This window comes from Strix uralensis, chromosome 16 (assembly GCF_047716275.1).
Source record: "Strix uralensis isolate ZFMK-TIS-50842 chromosome 16, bStrUra1, whole genome shotgun sequence".
NCBI lineage: Eukaryota > Metazoa > Chordata > Aves > Strigiformes > Strigidae > Strix > Strix uralensis.
The window spans coordinates 20,480,580-20,504,869 of record NC_133987.1 but is presented as its reverse complement, the minus strand read 5'-3'; the positions used below and the strand labels follow the sequence as shown (position 1 = coordinate 20,504,869).

The 24,290-nt window shown below is 47.6% G+C and overlaps 1 protein-coding gene across 6 annotated transcripts; it reads right to left on the bottom strand.

Annotated features, from left to right (window-relative positions):
* Positions 1–3,255: 3,255 nt before the first annotated feature.
* On the bottom strand, positions 3,256–23,828 carry COG7 (component of oligomeric golgi complex 7). 6 transcript variants are annotated; one of them, XR_012631155.1, is made up of 18 exons: positions 23,362–23,828; positions 22,839–22,987; positions 22,216–22,332; positions 21,865–22,033; positions 19,929–20,011; positions 19,032–19,154; positions 16,959–17,157; positions 14,747–14,874; positions 14,025–14,179; positions 12,745–12,861; positions 12,147–12,212; positions 11,211–11,397; positions 10,062–10,202; positions 9,518–9,601; positions 7,421–7,535; positions 5,488–5,631; positions 3,817–4,056; positions 3,256–3,740 (listed from the first exon to the last, which is right to left on the bottom strand). XR_012631155.1 is itself a non-coding variant. In XM_074886050.1 (17 exons), exons 1-17 carry the CDS (start codon positions 23,717–23,719, stop codon positions 3,890–3,892), a joined length of 2,502 nt encoding a protein of 833 aa, XP_074742151.1. In that variant the 5' UTR covers positions 23,720–23,828; the 3' UTR covers positions 3,256–3,889. The 6 variants fall into 6 exon arrangements, 4 of the variants coding, with proteins under 4 accessions (XP_074742151.1, XP_074742152.1, XP_074742154.1 ...); XR_012631156.1 differs by having other exon boundaries at positions 3,256–3,710; XM_074886050.1 differs by having other exon boundaries at positions 3,256–4,056.
* Between the last annotated feature and the right edge of the window lie 462 nt (positions 23,829–24,290).

The window sequence follows — 24,290 nt, the reverse complement described above, 5'->3', positions numbered from 1 at the left end:
CAGTCACGGGACTGGGAACGGGATGTTCTGGGCAGGGCGCCCAGCGCGGGCGGCGAGGGGGGTCCACGCTCCTTCTCCGCATGAAGCTCCCCGAGCACGGGGTGCGCTGGGGCAGAGCGGGCCGAGGGCCCCTCCGTCCCCCCTTGGCGGTGGAAGGGGTGGGGGCAGGTGCTGAGGGCCACCACGAGCAGGACCGAGGAGCCAGGGACCATCTGCCAGGGGAGATGCTGCAGGCACGGCTGAGTCTGCCCCACACGGGGCAACTTCCACGTTCAAAATTCACTGGAAAAGACAAAGCCCCAAGTGCCAGTGTATAGCTGCTCCAACAGCACTGCAGTAGTTACAAGATAATAATGGGTGGAGTAGTTGCAGCCTTAATTTTACAAGACTTAATGAATTTTTAAAATTTTATGATTAGCTCCAAAAGTAATGGCAACTTCAAAAAGTTTTCATTTTCTATTACTTCTGATATCTGAATTTTTACAGACGTTTTCCAATTTCACTTGCTGATCATAAGAACAAGAAGCTTAACCACTTTTTAAAAAAATTAAATTCAGCTTCTTAAATAATGAAACTGCTTTGGAAATTCCATTCTCAGCCTGTTTGGGTTTTCTGCTGTCGAGGAAGAGGGGTGAGGAGTCTGGTGCATACCCACGGCGGGCTCCTTCACACCCTCCTGGGTTTCAGCTCAGGGACTGGAGTCCCACCACCTCTCGCTCAACGTGTGGGGGACGCTCAAAAACGGAGCAGCTAACAAATCCTGCAGAGCCAGGGGCCCGAGCTGGTTCAGAAACCATGCAAAGGCCTCACTGCTGCTCCTGGACCAGTGCTCAGCAACGCACCCGGCCGAGACGGTGCCCAGAAACCGATGCAAAGGGAAAAACATGCCCCCGGGGCATGTGCAGATCAGCCCCTCCTTGGGTTCGCCCTCCCAGCAGCCCACGGTTCCTGGGCCTCCTGAGCTGGAGGCTGTGTTTGTTTTAGTTGCCACTGCTTAAAATCAGGAGATAAGGAGGCTGTTCAGAAACTGATGCTATGCCACATGCCAGAGCAGTTTCATTTGCAGAACTTCCTACTCATTCCACCAACTAGTGCTTTACGGGCTTTTTAGCATCTGGAACGATTCCTCCAGAAGAAGTTTTGCCTCAAACATCATCTTTTATACATTAAGCAAATGACAGACTTGCTACGCTACACGAGGAGAAGAGGGAGATGACACCTCCATCCTTCAGCACCAGATTCCCTCTGAACTGGAACAGTTAAGCGAGGACCCAGCACACAGAACTCATCCCCCACCACCCGCCTTCCCAGGCTGCTGAGCAGCCATCCTCGCCTCTGACCTTGGCTGGGATGAGGAGTGGAAAAAAAAGGGGTAATTTTCAGTCATCTGCAGCCAGAGAATACCTAAACTATAAGATATAAGGAATAAAAATCCAGATTCAGGAAGCATCTTCTTAACAAGTCCACATGCTGCTCCCAGCCCAGCATCCATTGCCCGGTTCTCGTCTGCAAGAGCAAACGACCCACAGCCCATGAACACGCTGCCCTGGGAGGAAACCATCCAACCCGGGTCCAGCCTGAGCTCAGCAGGAGAAAGGCCGCTCAGATGCTTGTGAAGACAGAGGACTCCAGCTCGTACAAGCTGTCCTAGACCTTCCCTGCCCGACTCCTCGCTCCCCATCTCCCTAAAGGGACGCTGCGCTCCCTGGGCACCCCAGACCCAGAGCACAGCCTCCCTCACCGAAAAGGAGGGGTGTGACGTGACAGCACTTCATCCCACCTCACAGCCGAGCTGGAAACGAGCACCTGACACCCTCCCCTCCCAATTCAGTGCTCAGTGCACGCCCACAAGCCAACACTCAACAAAATCCTCCAATTTTGCAACAGCAAAAAGACACTGCTCCCTCCAACAGACACAACGGAGCGATTTGCCCAAAGCACCAGGAGAGCTGAGAACAAAACCTGGCCATCAAGAACAGCCCCGAAAATCCTCCTGGTGACAAGGCTGGAGGATGGGAGAGGCACAAAGAGCGAGATTCGCCCGTCTCACACCAAGGGTGATTGGAACAGCATGTTCTCTGGCAGGACATGGCCCGTTTACTATTGCAGTTACTGCTGGTTTATAGAGGGTGTCTGACAACTCATAAAAGTGGAAAGTGTCTCAGGTACTTGACTCAGCTCTTTACCAGCTTGGCTCTCTCCCCCAGACCGCCTGGCTGCAGACAAGTGTATGTGGGCGAAGGGGTTTCTCCTTGCTGCAGCAGCAGTGCAGGCGCTGGAAGACTCGGCTGGACACTGCACAGGAGCTGGGCCATGGAGCTGGGCCACGGAGCTGGGCCACGGAGCTCCCCAGGGGAAGGGCTTCACAAATCACAGCCAAATGACACACCTGAGAAACCCCAACTCAATACAGTAGCTAACTTCCAATTCATTTGGGGATTTTCTAATAGACTTCATACTCTGAAACAAGAGCAAACATCTAACAGAAAACCTTGCCAAGATAAAAAGCCAAACATTCCAGAAAATAACATTTTACTTCCCTGCTCTGAAATTTTTTTAGGTGCTAAAATTTGCAAAACCCCAGAACTGTTTATAAAGCACCTCTGCTCTCCTCACCTCCCCAAACTGCAGTCTGGCAGTAAAACATCACCAAAGTCCAGCTGAGAACAGCAAAGGAATCCAATTCCACTCAAAACTACACCGCTGGTAAAATACAGGCCTGTATCAGCACGTTACGTGTGTGCTACAAACCACAGAAAAGATGTTGGTGTGACGAAAGCAGATGTGGGACCGCGCAGAAGAGCACAAGCACCCAGGGGAGAAGACATCAGGCTAACGAGGCCCAGGAGGAGGAGCACAAATGCAGCAACATGGGATGAGAAATGAGAGCTGGCCACAAGACAGAGTCTGCCAGGGAGAAAAAAAAAACAGCCAAAAAGTAAAGATAGCAGAAAGATTTGTGGGTCAGGCTAAACACCGAGTCAAGCAGCCTGAACTAAGTCAAGGAAAGAAGAGACAAAGACATGGACATCAGGTAAGGAATTATTCCCCCATGGCACCTGATGGTAAAAAGAAGAAAACTGCAGAAGCAGGTACAGATAAGGGGAAGAAAGATATTTTTTTTTCCCCTCCAAAACAGAGGAGTTCACACGTGAGGTTTTACGCAGCGGTCTCACACAGCTGGCATTCCAGTTTTGGGACCTCTTTGTATTCCATCCGGTTTTCTCCTGAGAAAGCATACTCAGGCTAGACAAGTTGTTTTTCAAAGATCTATACACCAGGCTTTAATAAATTCTACAAGAAAGCAACACTTTCATTAAATTTCTTATAAACTCCATTGCTTTCAGTAGAATACATTAATTGCACAAGGAACAGCCTACAAAACTGGTTTTATTCTCAGGCTTGAGCTTGATCATGCCTCACCTACTGATGAGACTGTCTTCCTGACTTTGTGGATAATGACAGACTTGAGCGATGACAACTGCCTCCAGGTAGAAGAGCTTCCAATCAGCCGATCTTTGTTGCACCTACCCCATAATTTTAGATTCAGAATTGATTAAATTTTCTGAAAAAGCCAGTCATCTTACCGCCACGAAGCATGAACTCTCCCGCAACCGGCAGAACATTTCTAGTCAGAAGCCAGCACTGCCCAGCCTACTCAAGGTCATCCAGATGGTTTCTGGTAAATCTGGCTGTAGGACATCTTTCTTCTAAGGATGGAAAAATGGAACAAGCTTTTCCTAGACAAAGGCATTTATTAAAAGTTATTCAGAAATAACTTTCCCTAATCCCCAGAGACACTTTCAGTGTCCTCACCAAGTTTATAGGGAAATAAACCCAACGTGAACAGCTCAGCCTCGAGGCGCGTGCCGCAGCAGGGACGTCACAGCTAACACTCCAGGCCTCTCATCGCAGCGATGCTGCTGGCCATTCTGCGTGGCACGCTTTTGGCAGCTTGACGGTAGTCCTCTGGCTTTGCCTTCAACAAAGTTACAATATTTTGCAGTGTTCTTGATGGCTGAAGGCCGAGGGCATCCATCACGTTTATTAGATAATCTGTAAGATTAAGGATAAACATGTATTTGAACAGGTAACAGACACTGTGCAAATGAAAGTTACCCTTCGCTCATCACAGCAGCTGGAATCCTGTCACTGCCAGCTCAAAGCCACAGAAAATGGCAGCGTGCGTGGAGTCTAACTGTACTGACTGGTGCATATTTTTGGCTTCCTGCACACTAGTTTAGACAACCGTCCGTCTTGTTCTGAGGACTGAGACACATTCTGCCATGTTTCAGTATCTGCACACAAACACCCTCGGGGTGGTCAGTCACCAGGTCCCTGATAAAGGATCATAATCACACTTCCAGAGGCAAAGAGCCTGCAACGAAGCCGGGGAGCTCTGCGGAGGTGAATGGCTGCTGAGGCAGGAGGGAGTTCCAGCTCACTGGCTCAAAGTCAGTTGGGGAATTCAGGATGGCAGGGAGAATGCCGAGCAACCAGCCTCTAATCCACTGGCTTGTTTTTAAGCAACGCCAAGAAAAAAAAAAGATTCAGGCTGAGTTCACTGGCATTCAAGCACACCTTCAGGTGAGCTGAGGAGGAGATACTGTCTGTATCCTTATTTTTGAGCTTGGCCATGTGGAAGTCAGCACCCACGATTTACAGCAAAGGATGGACTAACTGGCGTTTACAATGGCTGTAGTGGTCTTGACGTGACGCTTCCATCACCTTCGGATAAGAAAAACCCATCTCCTCCGTATCCTGCAGAAACACCTTCCCCTACACCTTCCATCAGTCTTCCCTCACACGCCACGTGGCGTGGGAGAACACCACAGGCCAACTGGCTCCCATTTTGGGGCTGAAGATTTCTCCGTGTTGAAAGTAGCTTTAGCCACCCGGCACCATCAGAGCAGCAGGACGGTGAGTTAAGCCATGGCAGGGGAGCTGATCCTATGGGTTTTGTAAGAAAGGATGCTGGTCCAGTACTCCACAATTACTCTTAGACGGCCTTTAGCTGATCTCCCCTACTTCAGCTATCAAGCAGATGGAAGAAATCAATGAGCTGTGACCCACTGGAGCACGTCCCAGCAGGCCTGGCATGTGCCGTGTCCCCTGGCATGTCCTGGCAGAAAGCAGATGAGAGGGGACAGAGCTGTGCCACACCTGAAAAGATAATATACAGGTCTTTCTTGCTAAGACTGGTGTGTAGGGGAATCCTCTCAGTTCAGAAGGACTTTCACACTCAAAACCACAAGGCAGTGAAGAAGCAAGTACGTACCAAACACCACCCTTTCCTCGAAGAGGGACGCAACAGGACGCTTTGTGAAAGAGCAGCTGTGAACCACCCCACCGCGCCGGGGGGCAGACCAGCGTGCTCACGATCAGAGGAGAAACCCTCACTGCAGTTTTCTTCAAACCTCAGGTAGTGACAGGGCAGCCCACGTGTTACAGCAACAGTCCTGAGGAGAGCGCGTGCACCGAGCTTACCGATGTCGGTCGCAAGCTGCTTTGCCGAGTGGGCCGTGAGCTCTGGGATCTGCAGGATGACCTCGCAGTAGGTTTGCATCGTGGCTCTGGCGATGGAGCCCAGCCAGTAGTCAGCCATGTTGTCCAGCTCAGGTAACTCATCTCCTGCACAGAAAATTCTTGTTAGCCATCAGCAGTCCCACTCAGCTGCGTTTGCTGGTTTTGTAACAAAATACAATTCATAAATGGTTAACTGCTTCTTCAACCGGACATTAAAGTATTCAGTTTATCAGCTGTTTTTAGAGCAGTCAAAGCAGTTACATACCCGCTCTGCCGCTATACAACAGTGAAAGTTAGCCCAAGACCCAAAACACTTGACTTCCCTCTATTACGTCTCCGGGAAAGTAATTTCCGAAGGGCTGACCGGTGCCAGGATCAGGGGCACTGCCTGGCACCTTCTACAGGATCATCTCCCAGGAGTAGTTTACAAACTACTGCAATGACAAGGATTCACAGGGGTTTTTTTCAAGCCCTAAAGGCCTTCTGTGTTCATCAGTGTTTTGGAAATGAACACGCTATTAAACATGTGCATGCTTTAAGATGACAAAACAAGTAATGCAAAAACCTACACTGAGGAGCACATTCTCAGAAGGCTGCAGGAAGACTATAAATACCAAGCTCTACGCTTCCCTGATTGTCAGTGGAAATAAACACCGAGAAGAGATTAACCACAGCAAACCCTGGTGCGCTGCCAACTGCCGGGGAGCATTATGTAGCTACTGTCGTTAACTGCAGCAGGATTAACGACACAACAGGTAAGGATAGCCAACTGAAGAATGAACACAAGCCAAAACTCAGCTTGCTGCAAGAAACTGAGGAAAGACACACAGGAAGAACTCCTCGTGAGTTCTGGGGAGAAAGTTTTGCAGAGGCACCTGGGCCGTAGCCGTCCGGGAGAGCAGCCACCCGCAGCACCCGCTGCACTGCCTTCAGCACGGGGGTTTAACCCCGTGGCTGGTGTCTAATCACTAAAGACTCGGGCAGCACTGGAAGCAGCAGTGGGGTTCTAACAATTTTTCAGCTGGACTTTATATAGGATGAAAAAGGAATTGAAATGAAGTGGTCAGCACTCCAGAATTGTGCCCTTACGGACCAAGAATGGGACTACAGAGACTAGAACACAGGTCGGGCCGTTAAGAAAAGAAATTCCCAAAGATGCAAAACCTGTCCAAAACAAGACAGACAGCAGACCAGCTCCTGACGTGGCTCCTAACCTCTTAACAGAAGGGCGTAGGTTAGCATGTCACGCAGGCTGTAACAGTTTTTCCTGGATTTACAGAGAAAAGAGGCAGAGGAAAAAGCTGTTTACAAGTGAACATCACTACTATCCTGCTTGAGAACGAATAATCCAGTCCTGAAGAAAGGAGCTCAGGGCCCCTCTTTTTCTAGCACAAATGAAGAGGCTGGTGGTTCTCAGCAAGGCCATGGAGGACGGCGTCTTTTATACTACAAGTGACTAGTGTAAAATTAAGCTTACGGGACATTCTCTCCATATTTCTCTAGGGCCTGAAGCTGGAAAGCTTCATACCAGCTTAGTTCTGGGCAGCAGCTGTTGCAAGAATCACAGCTTAGATGCTGTCTGGGGTAAGAATACACCTCACGGATGCAGAGTTGTTTTCTTCAGCAGTTGGGGACCCTGCACCCAAACCACAGTTTTAATAAACACTAAACTTAAACAGACCAAGCTAAAGCTCCTGGTTGGAACAAAGCTGAAAGTTTTACTCATTTAGAGGCTCCTTCTGGGTATTACCAAGAGACTCTTGGAAGAAACAGCACAACTAGACGATAGGAAATGGATCTCAAATAGCTTTGTTACCGTAACACATCGCACCCACGTAACGTCGAAGTGGGAAAGCTTTCCCCCAGATGCTTCAAGTCTTTGGTTTCACCCTACCTTGTTCTGGGGGGTAAGGCAGTTTTCCAGCATGCAAGGCCAGTTCCAAAGCAGAATCCTCTTGAGTGACAAATGGCTCAAGGTGGAGAGGAAGCGACATAATATATTGCCCAATCTAGAATAAAAACACAAAAGAGCTGTCACTGAAGAAATGTGAAGCAAGTACTTTGCTAGAGAAAAGAAGTCAACTGCAGTAATCCACACCTGAAAGCAGAAAGCTCAGCTTGACAGCAACTCCCTAACCTACATTTGCTCAGAAACAAATTGGCTCCTGCTCATCATTACACTTTGTACAAGAAATAATTTTTCATGAGGTCAGAGAACCAGTCATTGAAACAATCATGTTAAGAAAAAACTGTGCAGAGAACTGTTACTCCAAGCAAATCTTTGATCTCTGGAGTGTTCCTGGCAATTTGTCTTCTAGAGCAGAATTTAAGACACTGAACCAAATGAAACTACTGAAGAAGAAATACATATTCAAGTGACAATAGAATAACGAATTACAGAAAGGTATCGCTCCCAAAAAGGGACTAGGCTCACAAATTTGCACACAAGCTACGTAATTTCAGGCATACAACAAATACTGTGCTGTTTACAAATGATTATCTGCTGCTACAGAGAATCTTCCTAGGTGCAGGTACAGCTCAGAGTACTCTGCCTCCCCATTACGGAGCACGCTCATTAATAGCTTTTTCCAGAGCTCCCATCACCTGCCTTTCCGTCTACACAGCACGTACGACACATCAATTTGTTTGTCAACTCTACTTTATTCTTTTTAGTTTTCAATTTTATTGTACAATGCAGCAGTGTTATTTTAAGACTACCCAAGAGAAAGCCTCGGCTCAGTCTTGGCCCGCCTATCAACTCAGCAGCAGGATCAAGGGTAGATCTGAAAAGATGTCAGAAAGCAAATGCTTTGTATCTGAAATTTTCTGAAGTTCCTCTTTGCCTCGGACAGGCAGAAACGTCCTTTGATTCCTCACGGAACCAAGTAACGATCATACACATCTCAGTTTTAACTTTCAGTTGAAGTGGCAGGTGAGCAGATTCAGCCTCTTCCTGCCGCCCCCCTCTCTTGGTGAGCTGTGTTAATTAGAAAGCTACTTAGAATTCAGTAGCAACCTGCCCTTGAAGTTTTACCTCATACACTGCCCATGAGCTTTCTAAACCTCGTAAAAGTCTCTCAGATAGCTAAATTCAAACTACCCATGATAAAATTGTCCCACAAATTGACTGACTACCCATTTCTACACATTTTTTTTTAAAGCTTTAAAAGCAGAGTATAACAGTTTGCAGGCCATAAGCCAGAGGAAATCAAAATATTAAAAGCTTATGATTGCAGCCTGTCCTTGAAAAATCCATTCCCCGTGTGACACACAGAATGACAGTAACATAAAAAACTTGCTTAGCAAATTATACTTTGTATGGAGATAATAACAGCGGCTAATATTAATATCTGAAGGGCAAATCTGGCAGCGACTTGAAACGCCAAGCAGGAGAAGGGGAGAGCGCTGTGCCCGCCGTTCAGCAGCGCCGAGCTGAGCAGTGCCTCGCCAGAAGGAACGAACAGCTCGCTCTCCTCTTCCACTCAGACACCCCATGGCCAGAAAGGTTTCATTGTTATTCCATCAGAAAGAGAAACCAGGGAGTCACGTGGGGATTAGAAGGGTAAGAGCTCAAGACTTTAACTTCGTAGTGTGGTGAAATCACGCCAATACGCACTGCAGGAACTTCTCTGCTACAGGAGCTGCATTGTGAAGATACACTCAGTATTCACCCCTACCTCCAAAAGTTGGCATTTCCTACCAAAAGTTGGCATTTCCCATCCCAGAGTAAACACTGCAAACAGCGCAGTTTAACAGAGAAGAGCCACTCCTTGTGCTCCCGATGTTCTTTTGCTATTCCAGAACTTGACAGGGATTTCATAAAACCTGCAATGAACGGCACAACCCAACTGATGGGGGCTGGACCACTGAGAGCATCTATCACCATCGTGTAACAATTTTAGCAAATACCACTATTTTACAAAGAATTGGGGAAACAGAGACGAGATTCCCCCAGCACTGGGCCCCAGTAAGTACCCTTGTGTGCTCTTACATTGCTGATATATTCCAGAGGAGTCAGGCTGAAGTTTGGCAGGTCATCTGTCAGGGTCTCACCAATGCCACCAGAATTCCAGCCCTGTAAGGCAAAAAGTGCAGAAAGAATCTGAGTTTCCAGTGCGTGAAGTCTATCGGTGCTCTAGGAAGGGGTCACCCAGCGACACGAACTGTGGCTACCCCAGGACTTCTAGAAAGCAGAACACAGATGGTGAGAAAACTGCTTCCCTTGTCCTCCCTCAGGCCCAAAGCACACACACCCTTTCCACACAGCTCCCCGTGGGAAATACAGGCTCACACAGGTTAGAAGAGCAACATCTCAAACAAACATCAGTGCCTGCAAACATAGCTGACTGTTGTGAATGCTGTGGATGAAGGGAGGTAAACTTTTCCACTGACTGCAGCTCACAGAAGAAATGTGATACCAGAGGGAAACATTCTTAAAAGGAGAAAGGTAAGCAACACTGAGCTGTACTCCACCCCGAGGTATCCCACGGGTAAACCCTGCCAGCGTGGATCAGATCGATGTACCCACTGCTCACCTCCATCTTTGAAACGAGTAAGAGTTGTTGTTTGATCCGAAGAAAAACAGAATCAAAAGCCAAGTGGTGTGCCAGCTGGTTGAGGCGGCTTAGGGCAGACCGTGAGGAAGACAGCAGGTTGTGGTTACTCGTACCTTTTTCCTAACACACACACAGAGACACAGAGAAATGTTTTCATACACAAGTCATTAAACTGACCCCAGAGAAGCTATGCTAACATTCTTAAAGAGGTCTTTATTAGGCCACCCTAACACAAAGGAGCTTTCCTCTGCAATAGCACAGCCCATTTCCTTTGGGATGCCCCATTCCAACAAGTTTTTCAAGACAGACACTGTGCACCGCTCCCTGAAATGTGAAACAAAGAATCAGGATCCCATTCCGGCCGCGTCAGGCACCAGCCCAGGCCAGATACTGAGAAACCTGCAGAGACGATGGCAGAACCGCCTTCTGCTCAAAGGGCACAACTAACTGATGCCCTGCAGGGAATTACACAAACCTTTTACATGAAGGGGACCTCCGGAACTTCAGTATCTAGCAAAGGTTTAATGTCAAACATCTAACACTGAAGGCAGAGCTGCACAAGTTCAGGTAAATTAAGTGCAGAAGAAATCAAAACATTCTGAGGAAATAAGAGACAGAACTCATAACCTTGGCTTCACTACTACATGTGACTGACGATGGCAAACATAACTTAGATCCCCAGGAAGATAACCGGAATCATTCTACCCTGTTCACAGATGCATGCATGAATGATCTGCAGAATTATATTTCAGAATGGATATGGCAGCAGAGCATAAGTGGCAAAGAAAGTCTTGAGAAGCCAGTATGTGGGCTCCAGAATTTGAGATGGCTCCAACACAATCTTCCCAGTGCGTTCCGTGACAAAAATCTCCCTCACCTGAACCAGTGAGGTATGTTCACAAAACCCAGCCAGGATCTGGGGAGAGGCGGAATGAGCCCAGACTTCCTGGGTTTGGACATTTCACCTCTCTGCAGGTCAGGTGGTGTCTCTGCGGAAGACCTGGAACACAGCCCATCAAAGCTCAGGATGAAATGTAATCAGGCTGCAGGGGAATCCTGTGCTCATCCACAAACATGGGCCCAACAGCACCCCGCGACAGAGGCAAGCTCTCCCAGGCACCAAGCTACCTTCAGAGTGTAAAGCATTTCCATAAGGCTGGCGTACTCGGATGGATTCTCCTTCAGAAGATAATTGTATTCCTGCCAGGGATTCTTTACGGAGCTCTTCTTTTCTGCAGAACTGCTATCCTGAAAGCCGGAAAAACTACAAGGGCTGTAGGAGTCTGAGAGATACTTCCCAGCAGTTGATAAAATCCTGAAAACAAGTACAAAAAGTCACCAGCAAAATCCTCTGAGATCAGCACTGTTGCTCTCATGTTTGTCTGAGGACCAGCACTACCTTTATGTTACTGCAAGGATGAGTGTTCATGGCTGGCAGACACCAACTACAGCCAACCCTCATGTCTACTGTGCAACTCAAAACCTGCAAAAATATTGGGATGAAAAAGAGAGGATTGTGCTCTCAGAATGTCTAGCAAATACAGAACAAGCTGAGGCTCCTGTGCGCTGCAGGCCTGTGTCCTACACAAAGCAGAGGCACTCAAGTCAGACTAAAGCATTTCAGCGTACAAGAGGCTGAACAGGGCTTACAAACAATGGAGGATCTTCGTGCTGCCCGTGCCTGACGCTCCTCGAGTTACAGGGAATCGATCAGTTCAGGCACACCTCGATTCACTTCTGCAAATTCACGCCCCAGGTCACAAGCGGGGTGAGGATCTTGCCAATTTGACCTGGTGGAAATTTCCTCCTCGGGCCCAGCCCGCTGGCTGGCCAGTCAGGTATCCGAGGGGAAGGATTCCCGTGAGCGTCTCGGGGCACGCGACTGTGCGGGACAGTCTGCGACCTGTCTCTGACATTTCAAAAGATGGGGCGGGGCAGTGGGGGCAGATCCCGGTGGCTCTGCTTTCCCTCCATGGTCTACACAACAAAAGTACCTTGGGGTTTGTTTTCTTTCAACTTGGTACCTATGCTGTCAGGTCACAAATTAAGTTCAGCAGTGCTCACCTGTTGGCCAGCTGCTGCTCAAAGTCTCCACACTGACGAAGGAGCTCACCACAAGTAGTGATTATCCTGGAAAGAACAAGACAAACACACACGTTGTGAGATTTGAGGCAGATAATGCCAGAACCTTCCCCCCCGCCAACAACCCATCTCAGACACGTGTCAAGTAATTATAAAATGCCATAACCAAACCACAGTGTGCAGGGGACTGGTCTGTCAAGAGTTAATTTGGCTTTTAACTCAGCATCCATCTGATAACATACTGAATTTTTTTGCCCAACAGCCTCATCCACATGCTACTTCTTGTCATCATGGCTAAGGCCAGCTCAGTGTCACTGGGAAAAATTCTGAGTGCTGCTGATATTTCCAGTGATATGACATAGAGCCCTGCTCCAGACAGGGTGGGGAGCCTCACAGCACTTACTGTGCCAGCAGCAACCTGAAACCCCGGCACTGACACTAACGCTCCCCGCAGTTACACGGGCATAGCCCTGCCTTCTGCACTAAGAACTTGTGTAAACTGACCCCAAGTAACTCCCTTTCAACTTTGATACAAAAATCAGTTATGAGCTGTGCAAAAACAAAAAATAATCCCCTTTACCGGACAGAGTTTTGGAATGCAGTCCAGTCCTCCTGGAAAAGGGAATCTGATAGGACATCATCCAGTTTACATTTCTTTCGTATAGACTGCAAAGTATTTGTAAAGTCAGACGTATACCTGTGACGAGAAATGGAGAGGAGATAAGCAGCAGCGTAAGAGAACGGGTTGGAGAGCAGCATAACTGCACATCCTCGTTCAGTCCTCTACAAGGGCCAAATAAGAACCAGAAATATTAAAAGAAGTTCTGAAGAGACACTGTTGTTCCAGTCCAGTCCAAACACACATGGATGTGAAGAACTGCTCAGCCACAGCCCACTCAAGCCCACACTAGGAGACAGGGAGAAATGCAGAGTAACAGATACTGTGTGGCTTCAATTTGCTGCACGTGGGTTACTAGAAACCCTCCACTCCCATGATAAGGTACGAGTAAGACATTTTTGTTACGACGACACTAATCACATCTCCTAGGAAACGCCAGAAAAAGTTTATAAGGCTACTGCTACTCCAACATCACTTGGCCCTTACTCCAGGAACACAGTGACAACAATCTTATGAATTTGTTTTCTCAGCTACTCCCCAGATGAGAACATGGATAAAAAGAAGAACATTTTGTTTTACACACCCCCCTGTTGTTTTTTTTTAAATAATGCCCATAAGCAGGAGGCATGCACACCATCTGAATTGCCCATAAAGAAGGTGAGATCAGAGCTGTGTGCTCTCCTCCTCCCTCCTCCCCACAGGGCACCACAATAACAGTTTGGTTTGTACCTTGTAAGCAGCTCTGTCGCTATCAGGAACTAAGGAGTGAATCAGGGCTGGCATGCTGCCTAAGCAGGCTGTCAGCAAACGACACTTTAAGATAAGAACTTCTGGTGAACCTCCCCTCACTGGGCTATCTCACACCTGCAGGTGGATTCTGCATGTGAGGTCACTTGTCCCAGTATTTCCCCACTGAGATCTACTTCCATCGGCCTAATCTGCCTTTGTCTTATTCAGGAAACATTTTCCCCTTCAAAAACATTTATTAAAAATGAAAATTCAGCCCAACAAGACAGCTAAGGAAAGTCTTCAATTTAGCCCTAAAAAGCTTCCATTTTTCCCCTAAGAAACAGCCACTGCCTGAATGAAGCGGTAGGAGGGGACATCAGATGATTCATGTTACGTTTACAGATAGGTTCTACTCTCAGCTGGTTTTCACAGACTACAACGTCCTTGGCCACACACCAAATACATGCTACTCCCTCCAGATAAAAGCAGCAGGGTAACTGGAAGCACCTTACTTTGTGAACAGAGCCTTCAGGGCCTTGAGGAGCCCACACACGCCCAGCCCATCGGTGAGTTTAACGCAGCTGTCGATGGCTCCAGAGGCCAGAATGAAGAGTTTGTTGACGGAATGGTTCAGTTCCTGGACACAGTCAATTACTTCCCAGTGCTCCTAAATCACAACAACAGAGTTGAGCCCGACTCATCCTTCAGTGAGCGTCCAGGCGTTAAAGAAAAGACACTTTCTGTAACACATGGTTCTCTCCGTATCCTCCAACCTCGCGAAACGCTTACGGGAGAACAATGCTGGCTGCTTCCACCCTCCTGCACCGTCACTGTTAATAAAAGTCAGGCTGCCAAATCCTACATTTACCAGGACCTCAAGGAAAAACAGTTCTGCCAACAACAGAATCTTCTACAAAAAAGACTTTCCTCCCCCAGATCCTGTTCTTAATAGGCTCCTGGTTGATAGTGATATTTTGGTAAAGTCTTTGTCCAGCAGATCCACACAGGGCCAGTTACTGGGTGAAGGAGAGGAAGAAAGGTACCTCCAACCTGACAGGGCTGCTGAAGTTAACTTTATTTCCTAAACAAAATTTACTTAACAGTAGAAAATATACTGCAACAGGAAATATTACCAAAAAATTAGAGGAGGAAAGAGAGCAATAACTATGACAAAGACCCTTGTCTTTAGTAGAAGCTTCAAGCCTCTCTGTAGCTGAGCAGACTGCTGCCTTACCAAGGGCACTGCACTGATCTGAATGAGGAGATTTTCTTCTTCCAGGTCTCCATACTCCAGCTGATAGGGCTTGTACGGACCATACACTGCTTCCACCAGTTCCATCACTTTTACCAGGTTCTGCTCCTCTACAAAGAATCAGGTGTTTAGTCTACAAATAGATTAACATGCTACTAAAAACCTTGTTTCAAGCAACATGCAGTAGTTCTTCAATTAGAGCATGCTGCCTACGCAGGCTTGGAATGCTGCCCAACAGCTTTAAGTCTCAACTACACAGATTTTTTTTCTTCCATTTTTTTGAAAACAAGGTTATTATCTCTACCTGCTTCCTAAAACCAAGATGTTCTACCTCAACAAGTGCCTCAAGAAAATTATCACTCACTGCTCCAAAACAGCCTGGGTGACAAAAATCTATTAAACATTCCAACCTACAGTAGAAGGAAAGTATTGAAACCATTTGTGAAGTGAAACACATTACTCCCACAACTAAAACAGGGGCAATCCTCATTTATCAGAAAACCTGGTTCATACTTAAAATAATTGACACTGAACTCAATTCACTTAGCACTACTACTGTACGGTGTTCATTGACCAGAGCTCAACGTGGACCATGAACTTCACACTTCAGTGCCGTTCTGTTGAGCAGGGAGCTGCAAACCCAAACTAAAACCGGGTCTCTGAATGATTATTTCTCAAATCAGAACTGGACACCAGCTGTTATCGTGAAGATTTGCCAAACTCAAAGTGGCAGGAAACCATAACTACTTCGAATCCTCGATATAAGAGAAAACGTTTGCGCCCCAAGGACAGGCAGGCGAGGGAGTGGGTTGTCCAAAGCCTGTGCTACTGCCGTGTCCAGACGTTTTCAAGGTCAGACTGAACAACACCCTGAGTAACACGGTCTGACCCCATAGCGGACCTTGCTTGGAGCAGGAGGTTGGACTAGATCATCTCCCAAGGTCCCTTCCAACCTGAATGATCCTGTGAATCATCACCGAACCCTCCCCTCACACACACACACAGAGAACTGGTTTGTTTCTGTTCTGATGAGTCACCTGGCCCTTCCACTCTTGAGGTATTTCTCTTCCCAAACATCTCACCCCACAGCAAAAGAGATGGAAATAAAGTTTTTTGGGGTTTTAACACACTCAGGTAACAGTTCAGCTGTCTTCCTATTCCATCATCTTCTAGAACTCGACATCATTTTTACAAGTCTTTTTTAATAATTTCTATTACGAACCACAAATGAAGCTAAGCCAAGGACAGAAAATGACTGACAAGAGGACACAATCACAAAGGCAATAAAAACAGACACAGTGACAGTCATACTCCCTAAAACTGCCCAGTAATCATGATTTACATGATCAAGAAAGAATCTGGGTTTGGTTATGAGGAACCAAACACAGGAAACACAGCATTAGGAATGCTCTATTAGCTTTAATTTAGGATTTTCCCCTAACCGGTCTTTGAAGGGGTTCCACCAGATTAATAAAGGACTATAAATAGCCAACAGTTCAAGTCTGGCATAAACCTGTGTAAACACAGCACCTCACTCCTTTGTGGTTTGTGGGAATTATTCATCAAGTCATGACCACGATGAGATGACAAACATCTTAGAGAAAGGAAAGCACAGGTTAGATTTTGAATCAAACACTGAGGATTCTGCTAGGGAATAAACTACCAATGGTTCAGAAATAATATTTGGCCCTGCATTTTCACTTGATTGAAACGTAAGCCAGTAGCAACAGAAAAACTACAAAACAGAATTTAAGCATCCAATGGATGCAGCTTTCAAGCAGGTTTTCTCTTGTTTAGTAAGGTGTGACTTAATTCCAGGAAACTCCTCAATTTTTATGCTTTGTGATCTTTCACAATGGGTTGCACAAAGAGCTTCCCTAGAGACATTTCCTCATCTGTTAGACAGAAGAAATAGTAATGCTTGTAAAAGGAAAAGTGCTAAACATTATTTACCCTGGATGGCAAGCATGCTCAGAACAGGTCTGCTTCAGTAAACTCATTCAGGATTGTGTCAATATCTTTAGTGTAAGATACATACACACACACGCACACAAAGGTGCAAACGCCGTGTAACTGGTCAATACGGGAGAAGAGAGAATCTCTCCCTCTGTGTAAAACCAAACAAAACCCCACAATAGAACTTTACAAAGGAGTAGACTGAAGAGAATGATACAATTCAGTGCAAGAGCCTTACTCAGGTTTGGCAGCATTGCTACTTCCAGCCCTTTGGCGAAGTGGACGGTGGCATCGTAGAGCTCCAGCAGCTTGGTCAGTTTGGTGTCTTGGCCTGTTCTCTCCAGGGCAGTGCTGAGGCAGACAGGGATGGAAGGCACCAGCGCTCCCAGGGTTTGGATCAACAATACAGTCACAATTTCATAGGGGTTCTTGAAAACCTGGGATAGCAGAAAAGCAGGTTATCTGAGAGGAACACGACAGGCGGCAGAGATCAGCAGAGAGCTTCCCGAGAGCCCCCCAACGTACAGACCCCCCGGCACGGTCCCAGCAGAGCCAGCGACAGACCGAGCAGGTCCTGCCTGTCCAGGGGCTGCGGCCTCCTTCAGCCCTCCTGCACACGTGCTGCTGCCCGCCGGCAGAGCAGCCGGCACGCAAGCAGCACTGGGGCAAGCAGATGCCCTTAGGCCCCTGCCACGGAGCCCCGGGCTCCTGGAACAGAGGGACAGAAGAGGCAGAACTGAGGGGGTTGCAAATGCTGTCAGTAGGGAGGCAGGCTGCCATAACCAGGGCGGAAAGACTTGGGAGAAAAAGCAGCAGCAGCCCAACCTGGACTTTTTCATGCCCAGCATGGAAAACTGCTTCTTTCTATTAAAGAATTAATATAAAATTACCTATTGGTGAGAGACAGTGATATACAGATCACAAAGATGACATTTTGTGCAGTAACAGATCACGGAGTCCTCAGATAACATGAGCTCCCAACCAAAAAGGAACAAAAACAAATTTGGAAAACCTCTCAAGAGGTGAAAAAGACAACAAAAGAGGTCTGCTAAGACTGCAGGAACCTCACTGACCTAGCACGCAGGACAGCCTGAGTACGAAAGTCTAGGTCAATACAAATTTACCACCGAAACTGTGCGTTGAATACAGCCACCAAGAAACTGGAAGATAGGTGTAGGTCAAAAACTGAATTCAGCAGAACACAGGCACTATAGTAATTTGAAAAACCACCTGGCAGAAAAGTGCATTTGAAAACAGAGCACTCAGTTTACTCAGGTGTGTTGGGAAAAACACACATGTATTGGTAAAATATGTAGAAATAGTACTACATAACGATCCAAATTACTGGTCAGGCAGAAGTCACTACTGGAAAGGCTGGAAAGACTGTAATCAGCTGAGAACTTGTATTTACATGCACTATCCTTAACTCCACTAGCATAAAATGCATTACAGCCTTTTATTGTGACTTTTTTGTCAGCTATTCTCGCTCATTTGCTTTGAAAGCTGGGATCACCATGAAAAACGTCCAAGAATTCTTCAGAAAGCAGAAGCAACACAGGAAATTGAGTGACACGAGCTCTGCCCCGTGTGCCATTTCTCTCTCACAATCCCCAGTTCAAAGAATATTTGCTAAAATGTAAGCTGACATCTGACCTGTAATCCACATCGAATCATTAGGCAGAAAAAATACATTTCAAGGAAACACTGAGCTCCTCTGCAGCACAGGCCTAGTGCTTGAACCAGGCTTCATAACATGAAGATAAGAATCTCTTACCCTTCATGGATGAAAAACTCTTACAGGCTCAACAATATGAACTTATTTCTCCATTTCACTAAAGGAAGATAACTTTTTTGGATCCTACATTATTCTTGGCAGGAAAAACAAGTACACAGACTCCAAGGGGTGATAGCAGAAGCCCTCAGATATCTTAGAGAGTGACATGAATCAGCCCAGTATGACCTTGAGGGCTTCCTCCAGGCCAAGTGATAAAGCAATTCAGGCGTTTCAGATGTTTTGCAACAGAGCACATTTGCAACACCAACAAATTAGATTTAACTTAAGATACAGATGAAAGTGATAGAGCAGCTTTAATGTCAATAACACAGCAACCTTGCTGTTGGTGGAACACCAGCAATCAAACCTCGTCTGCAAGAGCTGGACGAGAAACAGCGAGTAGGTCGCAAGCCCTGTCTTGCTCTGACAAGGCCCAGCGCAAGCACCGATGAACTGTTGAAATCCTCACGAGAATTAAGAGTGTGCTGGGTCTCGTCCCCCCCCATACGCTGCCCCAACATCAAACGCTCACTGCACCTGTGTTGCCCACTGCAGCTGCGAGTGCCAGGTCCCGAGCAGCGTGTCATACAGTTCAGTCAGCTGGCGATTTAAGCTCAAGTCGCTCTGGCAAAGATCCTGCCACACTGCCACCAGCTGCACCTGCAGGGGTAACAGGAACCGTTCTGAGAGGAGAGCTGCCAGCCCACGGATCTTTTGTTAGTTCAAACCAAGAACTTCCATGCAAAGCACTTTTGCTAAAACACAATGCCCACCCTTGCTCCTCGCTCCAGATTTCAGCGTAACGTTTTGCTATAATTCTGCACCACAGAAGGAAAAGACTTTCAGCATGAAGCTAGAGGCTTCTTAGTTGATTCAAAGATTTAATTAACATTGGTATTTACTCATAAAATGAGACTGTAACCGATACCCCCACATAATAGTTGAAATACTTGGCAAGCCCCAGCCTTGAACTTAATCCTCAAAAGTCACAGTCATGAGAGAAATTTGAGGATCAGGTTATGGCTACCGAACTGTCTGGAATTCCAACTTTTAATCTTACCTGAAAAGAGTTTACAGAAGTCAGCAGCTGGCAAGTTGCAGCAATAAAGTTATTGCTGACATAGCCAAATCCAAGAAAAGCAAAGCATAACTACAAGGCACAGAGAAATCAAGCAGAACACACATATCCTATGTCTGCTGTGGGAAGGAACACAAAGCCCTGAATGGAGAATTACTCTTGAAACATGGGGAGTAACCAAGGCTCTTAAGAGCCAGGACGAGAAGTCAGAGGATGAAACATGGAAAAGAACAGGTTCCATCCTCCTTCCACCAGGAAAGGTAAAATACATGATGTAGCAGCTCCCCCTACAGTCCAAGCCAAGCAAGAATTCAAATTTTTATTCCTCCATATTAAAATATTATCAAAATACTTACCTTGTGACATTTATAATAATAAGCAAGAAGCTGGGGCATCCGATCAATTTCGGTGAAGACTTTAACAAACGTTTTTGCCTGATCTAAACAAAATAAAATAGTCAGTTAACAGTCAGTCTCAGTCAGAGGGTGAGACATTAGTCTAATGGAGCAAGAGAATTCTTCTAAGGGAGAATGCACAATGGCCTATACAGAAAGCCACATTTCCACCTTTAGCTTGCTGATCTTCTCAAATAGGAGCAGAACCACCTAAAACCCACACTCAAACAAGAACAGGTAGCAGACATGAAGAAGGAATTTAACTTCTTACACTTAACTTCTTAAGCAGCAAATGTAGTATTAAAGACAGGTAAAACCAGAGCATTTCCTAGGAGGAAATGGTTATTTTCCAGAGACAAGCCGCTATCTCCAAAACTAGAAGATACCTCACAGTCCTCAGCTTCGCTTTCACCACCCCTCAAGCTGACACCCAAGGTAAGGGCACAGTCAGCTCTCACACAAAGCTCTGAAATCCCAGCTCCTCCAAAGTCTGTTTTGTACTGTAAGGGGGATGACTACAGTTCTGTCCACAAAATACAGCTGGGCTTAGAGAAATCAGTAACGAGACCTTGTTTTTCAAACAGGACCCAGAAGGCAGAGAAACCAGAACATGAAGGAACTCGAAGTGTTCTTCAGCTGTGGAAGTCACCGAATACAGACGCTCTGGGGATATGTTTATGGACTTGTATTACATTTACAGAAGCTGGACTTCAGGAAAAAACATTACTTCAGATTAAACACAGAAACTCTCTTCAACAGGAAAAAAGCCAATGTCTCCACATGGCCAGAATAGATTTTGAAAGAGAACGCAAACAGTGCTTAAAGTGAATTATTCTGAACAGTACGCCCAAAGGACCTCGCACCAGCAGACCTGCTGCCAGCAGCTTTCTTGCACCCATACGTTTTCTTTGGTAGAGAACTCACAGAGCATATGAATATTCAATTTACTTTCATCCTACGCAGAGAAAATATTCCAAAACGTCATCCTTTGCCTTGAATTTGTCTGTAAAGGGTAATGCACTGCAACAGAAAAAAGGCGTGGGACCCACCCTGACGGTAACAAGCACAGTCCAAGAAAAAAGGAGGTTGTGTAAAGAAGAAAAGCTGGAAAAGGAATGGGAGGGAGAAGAGAGAGATCTAGGCAAAGGATTAAACACATCTGTTAGAAGCACAGCAGACAGAGCTCCTTCCCTGTGCTCTCTCCTGCGGTCTGCAGCCACGCACCGCTGCCCCTCGCCCGTACGCAGCCAAGGGCTCCAGAGCGCTGCACAGTGGAAGTGCCACCGCCCCAGGTCCTGCCTGGGACCTCGGGGTGCAGGCAGAGGAGAGGCAACAACCAGGACAAGCGCTGGGACAACAGGAGAGAGAAGGAGGAGCACAAAGAACAGCCCAAGAAGTCAAATTTTCTAAAGGAGAGTTTATAAAAACAGCTTTTACAAGGTAGTAAGGAGTCAGGATGTTTCCAAACAAATTTCCTTCTTGATTACAACCCCAAGCTGTAAGAGGAATGCCCAGTAGCACTATGATAACACAAAACCAGAGGCCTTCTGCTTACTTGAGCAGCGCTTCCCACCTGGAGAGCGTCCATGGCGTAACTAAACTACGACCGCAGGGCAGCCCTGCCTCAGCACCTCCATTTCACACATCTACATGGCCTATAAAAGCAGCTCGCGTTTTCCTTATTCCCCATGGTGCCCACAGATACACCAAACCGTATGAAAACCAAAGATCCACTGGACTGCAGAGCACGTAACACCTCACGGCGTCTGGCTCCAACAGAAAAGCACACAGCCCAGCGCCAGGAGCCTTCAGGACAAACTGCCCACCCAAACAACATTTTACGTTTTGAAGACAATAAACCCTGCACTGATAGTAAATGACACCAAGAGTTACTGACCTACGGACTGGGAGTTAAAAGCAGCAACAATCTGAGGGCTGGCCATGGCCTCCAGTCGGTTCTTCAGCGCCTCAAGGTGCACACACTTCTCAGAGTAGTCCGGCGTGTCCACGAGCATAGCCAGGCTGCTCTGCATGCTGGTTAGTTTGGCCGAAATCACAGACACATCCTGCCACCGGGGAAAGGCAACCCAGTTACCAAACACGACCTTAGAAAGCATTAATACCTGTTTCAAAATGACGTTTTACAAACAGGTACATGTTTTAGAACCCCTTCAAAAACCTACTGTTAAGTGCAGTTCCCCTGGAAAGCTGAAGGCGCAAAGACTAAAAAGAATAATGCGGTAAGTACCTGCGTTTTAAGAGTCTCTTCAATGTCTGCACTTAACGTGCTCCATTTGTCTGCTTCCTGAAGTGACTCGGCAGCCAACTGCATTCTAGATTTCACTCGGTCAATCTCTACCAGGACCTGACGGGAAAAAAAAAAAAAAAATTTTGCCTATTGAAAAGATAACTGTCACAGATACTTATATTATGGAGTTATTTTTGGCTTGGATTTTTAAAAAAAAGTGTGAAAAGATCATGCTGTTACAAGGAGGAAGGAGTTGGCTGAAAGGAGCTAGAGATGTTAAATCAACTTCCAAAGTCAAACAACAAAAGGTCAGTTTGAATTCTGGATTTGTACTTTTAGTATCCCCTTTGTCTGAAAAATGCTACACACCCCAGCTAACAACAGGCAGAAATCTGGGCAGAAATCAGTGTCCCCAGTCAAGTAACAGCACCTCTGAACCGAGACATGATCAGCTGTTCCTCAGGAAATGCAGATTGCACCGGTCTGTGTCACACCCACGTTTCTACTATCAATGGTAGAAGTGGGTTTGTCTGTCTTGAGTTCACAGGGTTGTTTAATACGAACAACTCCGGAAACTTCAGAATTTCACAAGTTGCAGATAAATACAAAGCAAAACAGCCTACCTGCATTGACTGAGCTGTGTCTTCTTCAAATTTCTTGATATCTTCTTTAACAAGGATCATTTGCTCCTTCAGGAACGTTGCCTCCTGTTTCAAGACTTCCACTTCCCGGAGGACTCTGGGCATGTTCTGGAGAGCCTGGTGGCTCGTTTCTAGAGAAACACCAAGCAGTACAGTGGGGAGGGCCTGAGGACTCTTGCAGGAAAGAGGGGGTTTTTCGGTAATTTTATATAATCGTCAATACTTTAAAAAAAATACATACAAGAAAACAAACAACAAAGCAAAACACCAGACCACAAAACTTTAGTTATATCTTTAAAAATTAAATATGTACTTTATCACAGAATCATTTAGGTCAGGAAAAGACCTCTAAGATCATCGGGTCCAACCGTTAACCTCACACTGCCCGGTCCGCCACTAAACCACGTCCCCAGGTGCCACATCCACACGACAGTGACTCAACCCCTTTCCCTGGGCAGCCTGTCCCTACGCCTCACCACCCTTTCAGCGATGAAATTTTTCCTACCATCCACCCCAAAGCCGCCCTGGCAGCGGCAGCTCTTCCTCAGCGCTTGGCACAGGCCTGTCAGGCGGCGGCGATCAGAGGAGCCCCCCAGGGCGCGCTCCCGCGGGGGGGAGGCTCGGCTCAAGAAACCGAGCCCACAGCGGGTCCGGCCGGCACCTCTCAAGGGAAAGGCCCCTCGGGCAGCGCCCTCACCCTCCACGGCGTTGTTGACCTCCTGGATGAAGAGCTGAAGCTTCATCACCAGGGTGGCGGCGTGAGCGTCCACCTTGCCGGGGGCCTCCTGCTGCACGGCGCGGAAGGCCGCGTTCACCCAGCCCTTCACCTCGAAGTCATCCGACAGGAACCGGGAGAAATCCATCGCCGCCGGGCGGGCACCCGCGGGGACAGGCCGGGGACAGGCCGCCCACAGCCGCGGAGCACCAGGAAACGCGCCGCCAGGCCCCTCCCGGCCACCGTAGCGGCTGCGCGCGGGGCCCCTCCCGGCCACCGTCCGCGGGGCGTTCCCAGAGCGGCCGCCCGGCTGAGGCACCGGCTCGAAGGCGGAGACGTGGCCCTCGGCGGGGCCGGTGGAGCGGAACGCGCGGGCGGTGCCGGCGCGGGGCAGACTCGCACCGGAGCTGCCAGCGCCGGACTCGTGGAAGATCCGCGGAGGCCGCCGGTGCACCGGGGGGGCCACCCCCCCCCCCGGCTCGGCCCACCCGGCCCGGTGACACTGAGCCACAACACAAATCCCTTCTGCTCCCCCGCAGCTGGGTGCGCGGGGGTTAATGAAGCGCCGGGGGAGCGAGGCCTGGGGACAGCCCAGAGGAAGGAGCTGCGGGGCCTGGGGAGGGACCAGCTGGTGATGATGGGCCATTTTTTCCCCCAGACTGACCCCAAAACCCTCCCCCTATTTACCTCCTCCCGCGGTTCTGTACCTTCCCCTCCCC